Genomic DNA, 15,072 nt, shown 5'->3' with positions numbered 1-15,072 from the left:
CTGGACCTTCCTCCCCCTGTGTGTCCTGGACCGTCCTCCTTCTGTGTGTAGTGGACCCTGGCCCTCTAGCATCAGCTGCCTCCTTGACCTTGGCCTCGCTGGCCCCGGGACCCTCCACCCAGGCTGCTGTGGTCCAGCACTGTCCACCTCTTGGCCCTGACCCTGAAGTTCTGTGCCTCCTTGGTTGCTGGCCGTGCCATTCACAGATGCCCTGAGAAAGAAGAGGAAAAGAAAGCGTATTCTTCCCGAGCTTGTAAACTGTATTTTTAAGTCTGAGGATCTATCACCCACGGTTCCCTTTGCTTGACATAATTACGGCCGTATTGCTGCCTTTTGGGAGACAAGCTTGGTGGAGGCAGCTGGGGAGTTACTTGTCGGGCTCTCTGCTGTGCGTACGAAGAGGCCTTTGCAGTCAGGAAGCAGCCGATGTCCCCTCGTCTGCTCTGCACCCCTCTGCTCTTGGGAAATAGCTCCAATGGGACATTTCTTCCACCGTCATCAGCTCCCCAAGAAGCTAACCTCTTGCCCCCTTCTTTTCCTTTTTTGCTGCCTTTGCTTTTGTTTTCACATTTTCAGCCTTCCTTATAATTGAATGCTTTCTTTGTTGACAAAGCAGCTTTCTGTATAGGAAGGTCCTTTTATTCTGGGCAGAGTGGTTCTCTCCTGTGTAGATATGTTCAGACAGAAAGTTTCAAATTCCTAAACTTATCCATATGTAATTTTTGGCCTGAGGATATATTACTTCAGCAACCATTCCGAAGTCTGTGAGGGGGGCCAGGGATATAACTCAGTGGCGCAAGTGTCTGCCTGGCCAATGCAAGGTCGTGAGTTCGATTCCTGGTGCCACAAAACAAAGTCTCTGTGGCTTGTCTCAACAGTTTATTTCTTGCTTCCTCTGAATATCCAAAGGAAGTCAGCAAGAAAGTCCGTTCAGTCCAGGGATTCAGGGGCCAGGCTCCAGGGAGGGTCCCCAGCACTCCATGTTGCTCACATCCCTGTGGCAGGAGGAAGGGAATGTGGCTAATTGCTCATTGGCACATCTACCAGTGTGTGAGCCACGGCACCCCACCTTGATTTGATTGGCCCAAGCAGATCACGTGGGTGGGACGAGCTTCGAAGGGGTGGGAAGCGGAATATGTGGAAACAGCCCTAATGACAACCAGACTTCTCCATGCAGTGTAGCTGAGTCTCTTCCCGTCAAATATTCACGATACCGATAGGAAGCAGTTTACTCTCCATATAAAACACAAAGTTGCTGTTTCTTTCCAGACATCTGGGGCAATGGATATTGTTCTTGACTAAATTCCAAGTTATTGTCGCTTAAGAGTCAGACAGACGCACCGTGACCTCTTTTGATATTGCACATTTCTCTCGTCCTGGCGTTTTATCCTCACTTGCTCTGGTGAAACACTTTTTAGTCCTGCGGTTGGTCATTCTCTTCTCTGCCTCGTAGAGTTCACCTACAGACTGTCGTTCTGATAGTCTAGGGTGTGGCCCAGGAAAACATCTCTGCTGCTAGTGATTTACTTGCTCGGGCCTTTGTTTTTATTGATTTATTTATTATTTTTCCAAGTACTTCATAGAAAGTTTCCTACTGAGACCTGCTTGGTTGGAGGCTGCGGGCAGTTGGATACTGTAGACCAATTTCTTGCTCACTGTTCATTCTGTTCCACGAATGGGTCTATGGTTTTCAGCAAGTCATTGTCACATGTCAATAGTAATGACAAGGAAAATAATGACCCACTGTGTTTTTGCAGACATTAACAGTTCCAACCATGGGAAAGTCTCAGTGGATGGCGCTTCACCTCGGGTTTCAGATGAGAATGTAGCAGGTTACCATTCTACATTCCAAGCAGAGGCAATGTTAAGTGTTTTTTTTTTTTTTTTCTTTAAGGATTCTGAGGAAGACGGTTCTTGTTATTGCCTGTAGAAAGGATTGCAGTGGGAGAGACCACAGAGGTGGACCCATATTCCATGAAGGGCCACTGAAGGACAGCAGAAACACTCAGAGAGCACCTCCCTAGGGAAGCGATATGATTTCAGGTGGTGTAATATGAGATAATTGAGAGAGTATAAAATGTTCCAAGCAGGAATGTAAGATTCTACATAATTAACAGAAGAAATAGCAAGCAATATACACTTCATTTCTGTATTCTTAACCTTCTAAGGGAAAAGGGGCAGAGAGGGTGAAGATGAAAAGAACCTGAGGGAAGAAAAATCGTCTGACACGGAGAAAGGCCGACGTGTGCGCACTAAGTGTGCTCTCAGACATGTGCAAGAACACGAATTCAGAGAAACCACAGCACACTCAGCCTGTGTGCTCTCTCTTCCACCTTGGCCCCTGGGGAGCCACACACGTGTGCCATCACAGGACACCAGAACATAGCTGCATCCTCGTTTATCTTCTCAGGGTGTTGCCACTTGTATTGTAAACACCCTGAGAACTGGGCTGGCTCACGAGATGTTTGTGAAAGTGAAACCTTTTCATCTTCTTAATGCTTCACTGAATGTTGGAAAGTTCAGGTGGAGTACAGGTACAAGGGCGGTCATCACAGTAAAACACACGCTGGCGCGAATCCCCTTCAAAACACCCGCCTCAGTATGAACACACTTAGCCCATCGTTCTTGCCGCTTTCTGAAGCAGTTCTGGAGTCCTCTTTTGTGAGTGTCTTTCTGAGGTGTGATCAAATAGTTGCTGAATACAGCTGTCGAGCGCCATCCAGTGGAAAGGCAGGCTTGTAAATACCTGACGCTGTGTCCTCATCCACCTTAGTCACTGGGTCTGGCGCTGTGCAACTTCCAGCTCTTTCCCAAAGTCAAAATGACTGTGAAAGGGCCGTGTTTTGAATCGATTCAGAACACCGCGACAGCCAGGGCAGCACCACTAAAGACACTCAGGAAGGAGGACCCCAGAGCTGTGCAGAAAGCGGCGAGAATGATGCGATGAGTGTGTTTGAAGTGAGGGAGGGTTCTGAGTGGGATTCGTGGCCATGTGTCTTTTATTGTGGTAATTACAAAAAAACCTTAAACATTCCCTGTGTTCTTCAGTCACACCTCACATAGTTTGCTTTCTTTCCTCTTTTTGCTTGTTCTTTCATTTTAGGGGTCAAACCTAAGCTGGGGGTCAAACTACTCCCCTAGTCTAGTGTGTTGTTTTTATTCCTCATTGTGAAGGAATTCAGAGGAGGCCACAGAACTCCCTTCCTCTCAGCCCTTGTCACTCTTCTTGGTCTGCTCTGGAGCACACTTTTCCGAAGAAACCCAGGAGGACAGCCTGGGCACTCTAGTTGGGTCTTTGTGAGTGGTAGATACCATACCGTCACACTTGCTCATGGTATTGTAATGTGTTCAACTACTTTTTCAAAGAATCACATTGGGAAATAAATTTAAATAAGTAGAAGATCTTTATTTTTTTCAACAAGTACTCATTTGAGGGCCATCTACTTAAGCTCTGTGTGTTAGCAGTCAGTAAGACCAGCAAAATCATTGCCTCATTTAATTTAACATTTTGTGGGAAGATAACAATACAATAATTCGCAGTGTTAAAATGGGAGCATACTCCTTATTTTTCAGACATGCATCGAGTTTTCCTTTGCCCTTTTTTCCTCCCTCTTTATTCTCTTACCTCCCTCCCCCACAATTCAGTTAACAGAAGAAAGCTAAATCAGGAACTCCTTCCTTCTTAGGTCGGAATTGCAGGACAGGTGCGCTGTAAGCAAGGGTAGGAAGGTGCAAAGGGCAGAGTCCCGCCGTCCTACGCCACGTGCTGTGGCGATGACTGGAAAGGGCGCGTGGGTGGTACAGAGATGTGCAGACATGGGAGGCGTGGATGCCTCGGACCATCCGGTTCTCGGAGAGCTTCGTGGCAGAGGTAGGCGTGCGCTGGCCCGGAAGAGGCGGGGATTGCGGAAGGGGTCTCTGCGGAACGCGGATGTTCCGTGGACTCTCAGGGCCGTGATGCGACAGGACATCCCAGCCGCGCTGCAAGAAGTAGTGAGGGGTCGAGTGTGGCAGTCAGGTGGTGGAGAAACACGATAGATTTCTGTGTAAGCACATATTTAGGACTCACAGTCAGAGTGGTGATTGGGAAGTTTAGCGCCGCATCTGGCGCAGGGGGATGGCGGGGGTGGTGGGGAGAGCGGTCGGAGGTGGTGCCTTGGGTCCCACCCCAGCGATGAGAACCCAGAGGAGGAAGGCGGAACCCAGAAGGGAGAGGAGGGACCACGAGCCTCGCCTTGTCCTGTGCCATTCGCAGCAGCTTCCAGTTTTGCCAGGCTTTCGGTACAGGTGAGGGCGACCATAGCGACGGTTTCAAGGTCAGAGGAGGAAAATTTATTGTGAAACAGACAGTGCTTCATGAAACACTTTTATTATGAAACAGAAGCTGTCGATTCTTTGGAAGTCAGAGAAAGGGAAGCTATAAACCTGAGCATGTGTTACTCTCTGTGGACAAAATGGCATTAAGCTGTGGATTTTCAGTCTTCATAGATGCCTCTTGGAATGTAGTTTTCCATGCATTAATGTGGTTTGGTTGAAAATGCATATATAGATTTTTTTTCTCTTTGGTGGCTTTGCTTTTAAAAGCAGGTAGTAAAAGATTTTTCCCCCCCCCTTAAATGTAAAAATCCTAATTCAATTTGGTCTTTGCAGCATGGGAATGGGATACTAATGTGGCTGAAAACAGCAGTTTATTTTTTGTGGGTTTGACCATTTCAGAAACTTCACATTTATGAAAAATATGATTAGTAGGAAAATAAATTTGAAACCACAGCCCAACTTCAATGAGGATTATATAGTGTTTTTCCATTGTGCTGCGTAACTCTTCCAAGGAGCCTGTGCCCCAGAACAAGGACTCATTAGAGCTCCGCAGCGCAGGAGAACTGAGGATCCGGAGTGGATACTGAAGTGGTTTCTCAGGCCACCTCTGGGCGGCTCTTCTTGGAAACCCAGCCTCGGCTTCCCCCGCTGGAGCTTTCTGTTTTGCAGAGGAATTGGCTGGTAGCAGCAGCTACGTGATTGTGATGGTGCCGAGGCAGCGCCTAAAGCCCTGAATGCTTCCAGCCCTCACCCAGACAGTGGGAACGGGTCCTGGGGCCCTGGCGTCTCGGAAAGATTAATCGTACTCTCACGTGATAAAGATTTCCACTTGTCTCAGACCAACATATTTATTTAGTTTTGATTTATTACCCTGAGATGAAGTCTTCATGCAGACTGCGTCTGATTTCTAACATATTTAGTGCTCGTTAGCTTATTGGCCGAGGACCAGGGCCGTACTCTCCTGTGCTCACACAGCCGCGTGTGTGCAGTGTGCGCTCGGAGGCCACAGGGAGACCCCAGCCTTGGGAGAGCCGGCCGCTCCCCTCGGAGTCTTGGGCTGGGTGCTGTGACTGTGCTGAGTGCTGGGACTGGCCTTTGGGAAGGGCACGCACACCCTGCCGTGCATTTGTAGGAATCAGCCAGCGAAGGAGGCAGGAAGCTGGGTCTTCATGGGGAGAAGGCAGAGATGCTCAGAGTCGCTTCTGCTGCTGTGGGACAGGTGTTGAGGGGTGGCATTGAGCCCAGCCCATCTCTGGGAGGTCTTGCTGTGCACACTGGTGACACTGCTGACCTGGTGACAGGAGGCTCTTGCCTTTGGTGGTAGAAGCTAGGGGTCACCTTGTCTCTCTTGGGTCACTGGAAACCCGGATGTCAGAAAGGCGTGAGGCTCCTCTTGCATGCTGAGTTGTGTGTGTCTAAAAGCACAGATCTGCAGTACCTGGAGTCCAGTGTGCTTTCTAGTCCATGCTTGCAGGATGATGGTGACTGCATTCCACACTGCCTGCTTCCCTTGGCTTCCAGCCACCTCCCTCCTAGCTTTCTCCTCTCCTAACAGAGGATGAGAATATGCCACTGGACCTGGGAGATTTTGTGAGTTGTCTGCTATCTTCAAAGAAAGTTCCTTTTCACCCAAGTTGGTGTAGGTTTCTGTCACTTACAAACAAGAACCCTGATTGCTGTACTTGCTCAAGTGTGGGGTGCTTTCTGATCTCTAACTGGAAGTCTGAACCTGGGTCCAGCCACAGCTTTGGGGACCCTGTGTGTGTTGTCCTGCACGGTGCTTCGTGGATATTTGTGTGCTCAAATGGAGGACAGATCCATTGCTTATGTTCCATTCTCTAAAGCTTCCCTAACCCTACCAAGGCCAGGAGCCGTTTATTTACAGGAAACAACTTAACCACCTTGTTAGCTGACCTCTTCCTAGCGCTTTGATTTCCTCTTTCATGATGTCCCTGCTGCTTCTGTGTCTTCCTGTCGTTCATGCTCCAGGCAAATCCAAGTACTGGCATTCTCCAAAAGCGCCGCATGGCTCCCCATCACCTTTGTGTCTGACGTTCTCTGTAACTTACATTCTCCATCCTTTTCCGCTCCTACCTTCGTAGGAAGGTGGTCCAACTCACTGTACCACTCGCCTTCACCAACAGCCTCGTGTGGGCTTTTCTTCCCTGTGAAGGTCACGGTTGCTGTGCTGTGTCCCCTCCCTCAGCCCGGCCTGTGCCGAGCCAGCTCCTGGTGCAAGTGCCTCTTCCTGTGGCGGGGACATTTCCTGCAGGCTGGGCAGGCCTGGTCAAGGGCACAGTCCGAATGGCTTCACAGAAACCCAGTGCCCCGGCTCAGCCTGTTCACATGGCGGCCTGCTTGGCGAGCCCCTGGATAGCTTCTCTCTTGTCCCTGCCCCGGTTTCCCAGAGCCGGGGCACCCGCACACGGCCCTGTCCCAGGCTCTGCTTTCAGTCACACCATCTCGACGCTGTGCCTCAGGTTAGCATCTGCTGCCCCTGGCTGCCCCTATCTAATGATTTCTCTCTGGTAGACTCTTACTTCTTGAGCATCGGGAGCATCTCTTATTTATTATTTTGGCCCCTTGTTTTAAAACTGGCTCGGAACTGTCTTCCAGCATCCAAAGGGCTGGAAGGGTAGAGGTTACCAAAAGACAGGAGGTGACATTTGATTGTCACAGTTACAATGCGTCATGCTGGGGTGATGAGCACTCAGGTGGCTTTGCCACCTCGTGAATCCCTGACTCAGGAGCTTGGTGGGGCCGGGACCCCATGCTGACGCTTGCAGGGTGTGGGCAGAGGATGAGCTGATGAGGGCACCGAGTGCCAGGGAGGGGGTGGGTGGGGCCCACCTGGGTGACATGTGTGCCGTCTCCAGGGGCAGCTGCTCCTCGCCCCAGCCAACCACCAGGCCTCTCTGTCTTGCCAGGAAAGCAGATACCCAGATTCTTACAAAATTTCCGGATGTAAAGATGGCCCGTGGGTCAGGGAAGCATCCCCAGGGCTGGTGATGGCTCCTGGGCTGTTAGTTTGCCAGGGCGTTGAAGGCTCAGCCGTTAGAACAGATTCCCATGGAGGCTGCTTGGAACCCGCTCCTGTGACATCTTGTCCTGGTGCCCGCCACCAATCCCTGTGTTCTTATTGCATTTCCAGTGGATGTACAATGTAGTTGTTGTGTATGGCTTGTCTGACCTGTTTAACTGAGTTTGCTAAAGCAGAGGATTCTCCTTAGTATCTGTTGTCATTTGGGGCGTGGCATAGGACACAAGGCAGGTCCTCAGCAGGAGCTGCTGGGTGATTGCTGCCAGGTGGCCGTGATAGTGGCCTCGCTGAAGTAGAGGATGAGGTAATAAGGCAGAGGCCACCCGGTCTTACGTGCAGAATTGAAATCAGACCTGTGGCCCCTGGGGAGATTGAACAGGTTTCCCTCCACCTACTGCCGACCCCTGTCCTCAGAGCTTGTGTGAATAAAGGGGTACCCGACCATCTCATGTGGCAGAGGTTTGCCCTCAGCCTTTCCCACTGAAGGAGCAGCGAAACAACCAAGTATTCTGGCCTGGGTTAGGGCCCTTGATTACAGGTGGGCTCTGATCACAACCTCTATGCAGCGATGTCGAACCTGTTAGAGACGAGTGCCTGAACTGCAACAACCCGCAACCCACTTACGTATCACCCAGTGCTGACACTGCAATTCAAGCTGAACACTGAGGTTGGTTTAGAAAAAACAATTCATATTGACATCTTTTGTTTTCAACGCGTGTGTAGTAGAGGTTGTCATATAAGTGAAAGTGCTGCAACAGCGAAGTGGTCTTTATTTTGTAGTTTAAATGTATATGGCCGTGGACATTCACATTCCTGAATCAATGTCGTGATTTCGGGATTAGACTCAGGAGTTGCAAGATTCACAAGGGAGAAAACCAGCCCTGCAAAGCCTATGTGCCATGGCCTGCTTTGAAGTCTCAGAGTCCCTTGGATAGGACAGGCCACTGGTAATATTGCAGGAAAATAGCACCTAGTGTTAGATTCTGAAGTTAGCTTTGCCTTGGAAGTAATCACGCCTGCAAGGAGCATAGGAAGAGATGGCCTCCTTCATCCTTTAATGTAATAATTGCTCCCAAGGATTACAAGAGCTTATAGACAGATGGAACATCTGGTTATAAAGCTAACTGGACAGGGAAGAAAGCTGCTATGGACAGAATTTCAGATTTCCTTGGATTTTTGGGTATCCGTACACCAGAGACCTGATGGGTTGCCAGCGCCTAATGAGCCGGGGCCCTGGACCCAGAGCGCACTTGTGATACCCAGCCAGCACACAACTGCTTTCCCTGCAGAGGGTGGTCTCCAAATCTGCGGTAGCCTTTGGCAAGATCTTTGCAGCACAATTGAAAGCAGATGCCCTCACTGCCCTTCGCCTCGCTTCCTGAGTTACCACTGTTCGGCGGGCGTGAGCCATGTGATCTGTCCTGCATCTTCACGGTGCCCGGCCAGAGCCCTGTGAGCCGTTCAGGTTCTGAGCTCACAGCGCAGCCTTGCTCACCGCCAGGATTGGGGTTCCTGTAATCTGTTCGGCACTTCCTCGCATCTCTGGTCACAAAGCAGAGACCAGGGATCAGGTTTAATAGGAAACATCTCTCCTCTCAGTTCCCACTGCAGAGCCTTTAGTCCTAGAGTAACGTGTAACCCTAAAGGAAAATAAAAGCCCACCCTCCCTGATGGGCTGCTTTGACTTTTATCACAGGATATGGCCCTGAAATATGCTTGGATATGATATTGAGACCACTGTAGACTCTGGATTGAAAGAGACAGATTGGACATAATAATTAAATATAATGTGTGGACTCTGGATCTTAGTGTAAACCAACTGAAATTTAAACGGGGCAAAGACTGGGAATATTTAAATGTGCACTGGATTCCTCATTTTATTATTATGTTACATTATTATTATTCCTTATTATAAGGAACCAAGGGTAACTGTGTTCGGTGTGATAACGATATGGTGTGTATATATAAAAGTATCCTCATTTTACAGAGGCACACAAAGATGTCAGGAGGAGATATATAAGTTATTAGAAAACACTGCAGCAAAATATCAGTTGGAGCACAGATGGGCGGTGTTAGTAAGTTCCATAGAAGTGATGGGCTCGTGGAGTCTGGTGTCTCTGCACTCCCGTGTTTGAAATTTCTCATTATTCCCAGTTAGAGATGCTGTGTGCCCACCAGAGCACGGTGCCATGACTTGTCAGCTAAACGGCACCAGAGATGGTGCTGCTTTTTATGCTCCGGAAGCCAGGCGACTTCTGCACCCACCGGCTTTACAGGCAGCCTGCAGCGACTCCCCCCTCTGCTCGCCCCACGGCTGGTTTTGTAACTCGGTCTGTGATTGTGGGAGGTGAAGTAGTTCCCCAGTAACCCTGAAACATACGGACTCCTACAGCTGGTATTTTAAACATTTTGCTTCAACCTCAAGTTTTAGAAAAGAGCAATATTCAACTACAGTTACCAAAGCAACTTCAGCAATATTCAGCTGCAGTTACCAAAGTCACTTGCTTTGCTTTCACGGTGTGCTTTCTCTGGCGCAGATCAGGAACCACCTGAGGCGCACCCACGCCGTCCTGTTTGCGACCGGCTATGCCAGGACGGGGCACTGGCAAACTCTGTTCCCTCGGGATGTTTTCACACACAGGCCCTCAAATAAATCATATTCCTACTTCAGTGAAGGCAGTCCACATGACCTGGCTATGGATGGAACAAAACATATTGTTGTGTGTGCTTCTCTCAACCTACACTTAGTGTGTAATTTCTCTCCCTTTTTGTTACTCTTATTTTTCACTCACAGTTAGTGTCAGCAGTTGCAGATTTAATAGCAAAAGAAATCCTCCCGTCCCCTTTTGCCAGCTGTGAAATAATGGAGCTTCATTTTTTCCTTCTAAACGGTGCCCAAAGGGGGGGTATTTCTGATCTCCAACTGCAGTTAAAAATAAGGCCCCACGTGCCGTCATCCTGGAAATGACCATCTCATTCCGTCTGCGGGGCACCGGAGGTGCTCTGGGCGAGATTGTGCCGGGGTGGGTGCACGGGACTGGAAGTCCTGCTTCCTGCTCCTGCAGCTCAAAAACTGCAGAGACAGGAGGAATCATTCCTGTGGAGATATTTGACAAGCGCCAGGTGCACGCTGTGTGGGGCGAATCTACACGCAAGACGTTGATTCTGGGGGAGGCCCTCACGGCTTCATGGAGGACATAACGTGCCATCTGCACCTCCAGATGGAGGAGGCCCTTTGAGAGAAGAAGGGAGCATAGCCATTTCCCCATGAGACTGCTGAGTCAGTCCTTCCTGAAGCAAGGGGTGCTGCGGTCCTGCAGGCCGGTGGTGGAGCTGGTGGTGGAGACCAGCGTGCTGGGGAGTGACTTGTTTTGAGGAGCTCAGTCTGACAGTGTGGACCAGAAGGGAGGCTGCGGGTAGGAACCAGTGACCGACACAGAGATATCAATTGGCCGGCCACCGGAAGTCATCTGCAGGACAGAGGATGCAAGCGTACATTTGGCGAGGATAGGAGGGAGGCGCTGCCACGAGGTGCTCTGGAAAGGCGCAATGAGATTTGCTGACTAACTACAGGTCCTCTCTGAAAGACAGCAGCAAAGGTCATGTAACCTGGCATCATTTCACTGAGGCCAGTAATTAAGTTTAGTATCTCATAGGACTTTTTAGAACCTTTGAAAGAAAACTGGCAATTCATTAATAATGTGTAAGAGATTTAACCCCACCCTTACTTCATTAAGCTTTTATGAAGTTCCTAAGAATGGTGGTTCAGTTTGGGCTGCTTTTACAAAAGTACCGTATTGCCCTGTCCAGCGCAGCTCTCAAAGTTGAGAGTAGGGAGGGCAGCGAGAGGATGGAGAAATAAAGATCAGACAGTACACGGAAAGCTGAGGTCAGGTGGGGCCCTCTCTCCGGATGGGAGGAAAGGGCCTGCTCAAGCACCATCTATACATTTAAAAGTTGTTGCCTAACAACCAGCTTGTCTCTCCCGGCCCTGTTCTCTCGGCTGGACACCTGTTCATCTGGGGCATTACTCAGGTGCTCTGCGCTCAGCCGTCCCCACACCATATCATACTGGGTGGCCTAGGCCACAGCACATTCTTTCTTGGGGCCCTGGAGGGTGGAGGCTGAAGGTCAGGGTGCCACCAGCTTTGATGTCTTGTCAAGTCCCTCTTCCTGGTTCACAGAAGCCTGTCATAGGAGGTGGCAGCCTCCTAAGGTGGAGAAACACAGCTCCAGTGTCTCTCCTTTCGCTACCCCACATCCTGGGAATCCATTCTTGTGATGTCAGCCAAATCTACTCATCCCCAGGGCCCCCTCCGAATACATTCCATCCACTGTTAGGGTTCAGCATCCACGTCTTGGGGAGACACCCACATGCATGGCTATTTACTTCCTCCACCCTTGACTGCCTTTTAGCCACCTAAGAGTTACAAGGAGGGCGCTGTGGGGAACCCTGGGACCAGAAATGTTATTAGGGCTTCATAGCTGAAAATATAAAAGTGTTTCTGAGAAAGGAATCACAGTGAAGGGGAGAAGGACCCAGAGGGAGACCCAGGAGGACAGGGTCCTGCAGAAAGCCCGCCTTGCTGCAAGTTCAGTGTCTCACTAAGGTTCGATGTCCTTGAGGACCACAGCAAGGGAACCCACAGGTGTGACCCATACAGGCCAGGATGGGGGCTGGTCAAGTCCCTCCTCCTGGTTCACAGAAGCATGGGGTCTCTGTTGGCATCCTCTGTGCAGAAGGTAACAGACAGTGTAGCAGGTGTTGAAGGGATTTGTGTTTTTAAAGGGAGCTTCAGTTGTAAAATCTGGAGCTAGGAGGATCCCAAGAAATATACCTCAACCTCATTTGGGTTAATTTTTTAAAAAATTAATTTTATTGGTATACTTTTAATGTCTAGCGATCACATTCATCATAGGGAATTTGTTCCTGCACATGGTACATATTGAGCCTTCTTTTTTCCCTTTTCTCTCCCCTCCCTTCAGCCCTTCTCTCCTTTATTTACAAAACTTTGTTTCTACTTTTTTCCTTGTACAGTTTTTTCCCTTTTTCCTTCCTTCCCCTCCCTTGTTCTCCTTCCCATTGGAACATTGTTTTCCTACTTCCCAATATCTATTATCCCATTTTGGTCTTTCTTTATCCTTTTAGTTTCTCACAATGCAATATTTAAACATGTATGTCTCATTTATTTCACTAAAACATACAATTTCAAGGTGCTTCCCTTTACCTAAAGATGCCTCAAATTTATCCTTCTTTATGGCGGAGTACTGCTCCATTGTACATAAAAATACATTTTGTTTATTCACTGCCTCTGTGATAGGCATATGGACTGTTTCCAAGACATACAAATTGTGCTGCTATAAACATGGGTGTGCATGTGTCGCTCTGGGGTGATGCTTTTAACTCTTTCAGAAGACACCAAGAAGAAGAATAGTTGGGTCAAATGGAACCTCTAGTTTTAATTTTTTGAGGAATCTCCATACCAATTTCCATAGTGGGTGCATCAGTCTACACTCCCACCAGCAGTGGAGAAGGGTTCCTTTTCTCCCACAGCCTCACCAGCATCTGTTATTGGTTGATTTCTTGATGATAGTCATACTTTCTGGGGTGAGATGGAATCTCAGTGTTATTTTAATTTGCATCTCTTGAATGACCAGTGATGTTGAACATTTTTTCATGTGTTTATTTGTCATTTGTATTTTTTCATCTGAGAAGTGTCTATTCATTTCAGATGTCCATTTTTGGGTTGGTTTTTTTAATGGGGGGGGGTCTGATTTTTTTGAGTTCTTTATGTATTGTAGCTATTAGTCCTTTGTCTGCAGAACAGCTGGCAACATTTTTTCCCCACACTGTGGGTTGTCTCTTCACTCTGTTGGTGGTTTCTTTTGGTGTGCAAAAGCTTTTCAATATGGGATCCCAGTTGTTAATCCCCATTTTAGTTAATTTTAAAAGTTAGGATTTTTAAATTTAATTTAAAAAGTCTCTTATTAGGTTGTTTCTTATTTTTATGCTATAATACTGTTGCAGTATATGAGGGCATATTTGTAAATATATATAAATGGCAGCAATGGCGAGCTGTTTAGAGTTTTCAGTGTAACAAACGGCTCACTGTGGCACACGTGCCGAGTTCTCCACCACTGGTCTAAGGTGTTGCTGCGGAATGCAGCGTGGGGCCGGAAGGTCCTTCCTGCACCGGCTCCCGGCGTCTGCTGAGCCGTGCCCTCGTCCTGTTCCGCAGTGCCGGCCTTCAAGCTCTACCAGCGGGCCAAGCACGTGTTCAGCGAGGCGGCCCGGGTGCTGCAGTTCAAGAAGATCTGCGAGGACGGCCCCGAGGACGCAGTGGCGCTGCTGGGGGAGCTGATGAACCAGAGCCACCGCAGCTGCCGGGACCTGTATGAGTGCAGCTGCCCCGAGCTGGACCAGCTGGTAGACACCTGCAGGTGAGTGGAGCCCGCCGCGGGGCCGGGACCTCGGGCCGCCGTGGAGCGCTCTTGACACGGCAGGAAAGGGCAGCCCTGCCTTCGCCTCCTTTTTGTTGTGTTTTACATTTTAAAAACTTTATTTTTAAGAATTTTTGTGAGTCCACGTCTGCAGTGCAGTGATGACACTCGCTGTGGGAGCTGCTCCGTGCACAGAGGACATCTTAGTTCCTGTTTTTGCTGCTGTTCTTCCTCTGTGAGGGGCTCCCACCTACAGCGCTGGTCTGGTTCTCTCCCGCTCACCTGCAGCACAGGAGGAACAAGCCCAGCTCTGTTCCATCACGAGGCTCAGAGTCTGGGTCTCACTGTGGCCACAGGCTGGCCTTGAGCTCACTGCAGTGCTCCTGCCTCAGCCTCCTGAGTGCTGGCATTAGGGGTATGTAACCCCGTGCCCGGCTGGAGTGCGTTCTTCACAGCACTGGTGGGGAGGCTTTCCCACGGGGAGACAGGCCTTTTGGGAAGGCGGCAGCTTTTCCCAGGCCCTGCCATCCCTTGCTTGCAATATTTCAGTGATCACGCTGCTGCCGTGCCAGGGGTCGTGGTAGGCTTAGGGTCCATGGTTCTCAGAGGGGAGACAGCGGAAGACAACCCAGGCAGGCCAGGGCGGGGTTCCCGCGGGGGACCCTCAGAAGCAGGCTCATCCTGCCTTCCAGGGCTAGTTGGGGCAGTTTGAGGGCAAAGGGCACTGGCGAAAGCGCAGCGTGTAAGGGGTCAGTTGAGACAGACGCGGGAAGGGCTGGCACTAGGCCTGGAAGGGGCTTCCTCGTCCCTCTGACATCGAGAGGACAGAGCGGCCCCCTCGGCCGGAGGCGCGGCGCTGACCCGGAGAGCTGAAGGGAAATGGGCCAGAGGACGGTGCAGAGCCGCCCAGCGTTAGCAGCGGGGCAGGAAGCCGCGGGAGCAGAGGCGCTCTGCCCGGACCACCTCAGTGTTCCCTGGGGCCGGAAGCCTTGCAGGGCCGGTTCGGGACCCAGGCTCTCCTGACAGCACCGAGGGCGCCGGAAGTGGGGGCGACGCGCCCCGGGCAGCCGTGGAGATGTGGGAGGCGAGGTTTGTGCGGAGGAGCGGGAAGCGCGGCGTGGATGCCGTCCTCCTCACGCAGCCCCGGAGGAGCCTTTGCCCCTGGCCGGCCCCCGGGTCCCAGGCGTCTGTCCTGCGGGTGGAAGCGCGTGGGGGACAGCGAGGGGGCGGCCGAGGGGGCGCGGTCTTCTGTGGGGAGAGAGGTGTCGGCAGGG

General features: G+C 50.3%; 3 protein-coding genes across 4 annotated transcripts in view; 1 reads left to right on the top strand and 2 right to left on the bottom strand.

Moving 5' to 3' along the window:
• The window catches only part of Galk2 (galactokinase 2), a 100,632-nt gene that overhangs the window by 79,924 nt on the left and 5,636 nt on the right, over nucleotides 1–15,072 (top strand). For both annotated transcript variants that reach the window (XM_005376681.2, XM_013510295.1), the window contains exon 9: nucleotides 13,597–13,798. In XM_005376681.2, coding sequence (XP_005376738.1) covers nucleotides 13,597–13,798 — 202 coding nt within the window. The remainder of the gene's footprint in view (nucleotides 1–13,596; nucleotides 13,799–15,072) is intronic.
• The window catches only part of Fam227b (family with sequence similarity 227, member B), a 200,449-nt gene continuing 188,838 nt past the window's right edge, over nucleotides 3,462–15,072 (bottom strand). Inside the window, exon 18 of the mRNA XM_005376689.2 lies at nucleotides 3,462–4,042. Within this exon, the coding sequence (XP_005376746.1) occupies nucleotides 3,947–4,042 (96 nt within the window). The 3' untranslated portion in view covers nucleotides 3,462–3,946. The remainder of the gene's footprint in view (nucleotides 4,043–15,072) is intronic.
• Nucleotides 13,809–15,072, bottom strand: LOC106147723 (uncharacterized protein DKFZp434B061-like; the record flags this gene model as incomplete). Its single annotated transcript, XM_013510299.1, is given in 1 exon segment — nucleotides 13,809–15,072. A coding segment is annotated over 1 exon segment (362 nt), but the record flags the coding sequence as incomplete, so codon positions are not given.

This window comes from Chinchilla lanigera, unplaced genomic scaffold (assembly GCF_000276665.1).
Source record: "Chinchilla lanigera isolate Chin_1 unplaced genomic scaffold, ChiLan1.0 scaffold00008, whole genome shotgun sequence".
NCBI lineage: Eukaryota > Metazoa > Chordata > Mammalia > Rodentia > Chinchillidae > Chinchilla > Chinchilla lanigera.
This window is presented reverse-complemented; position numbering and strand designations above follow the sequence as displayed.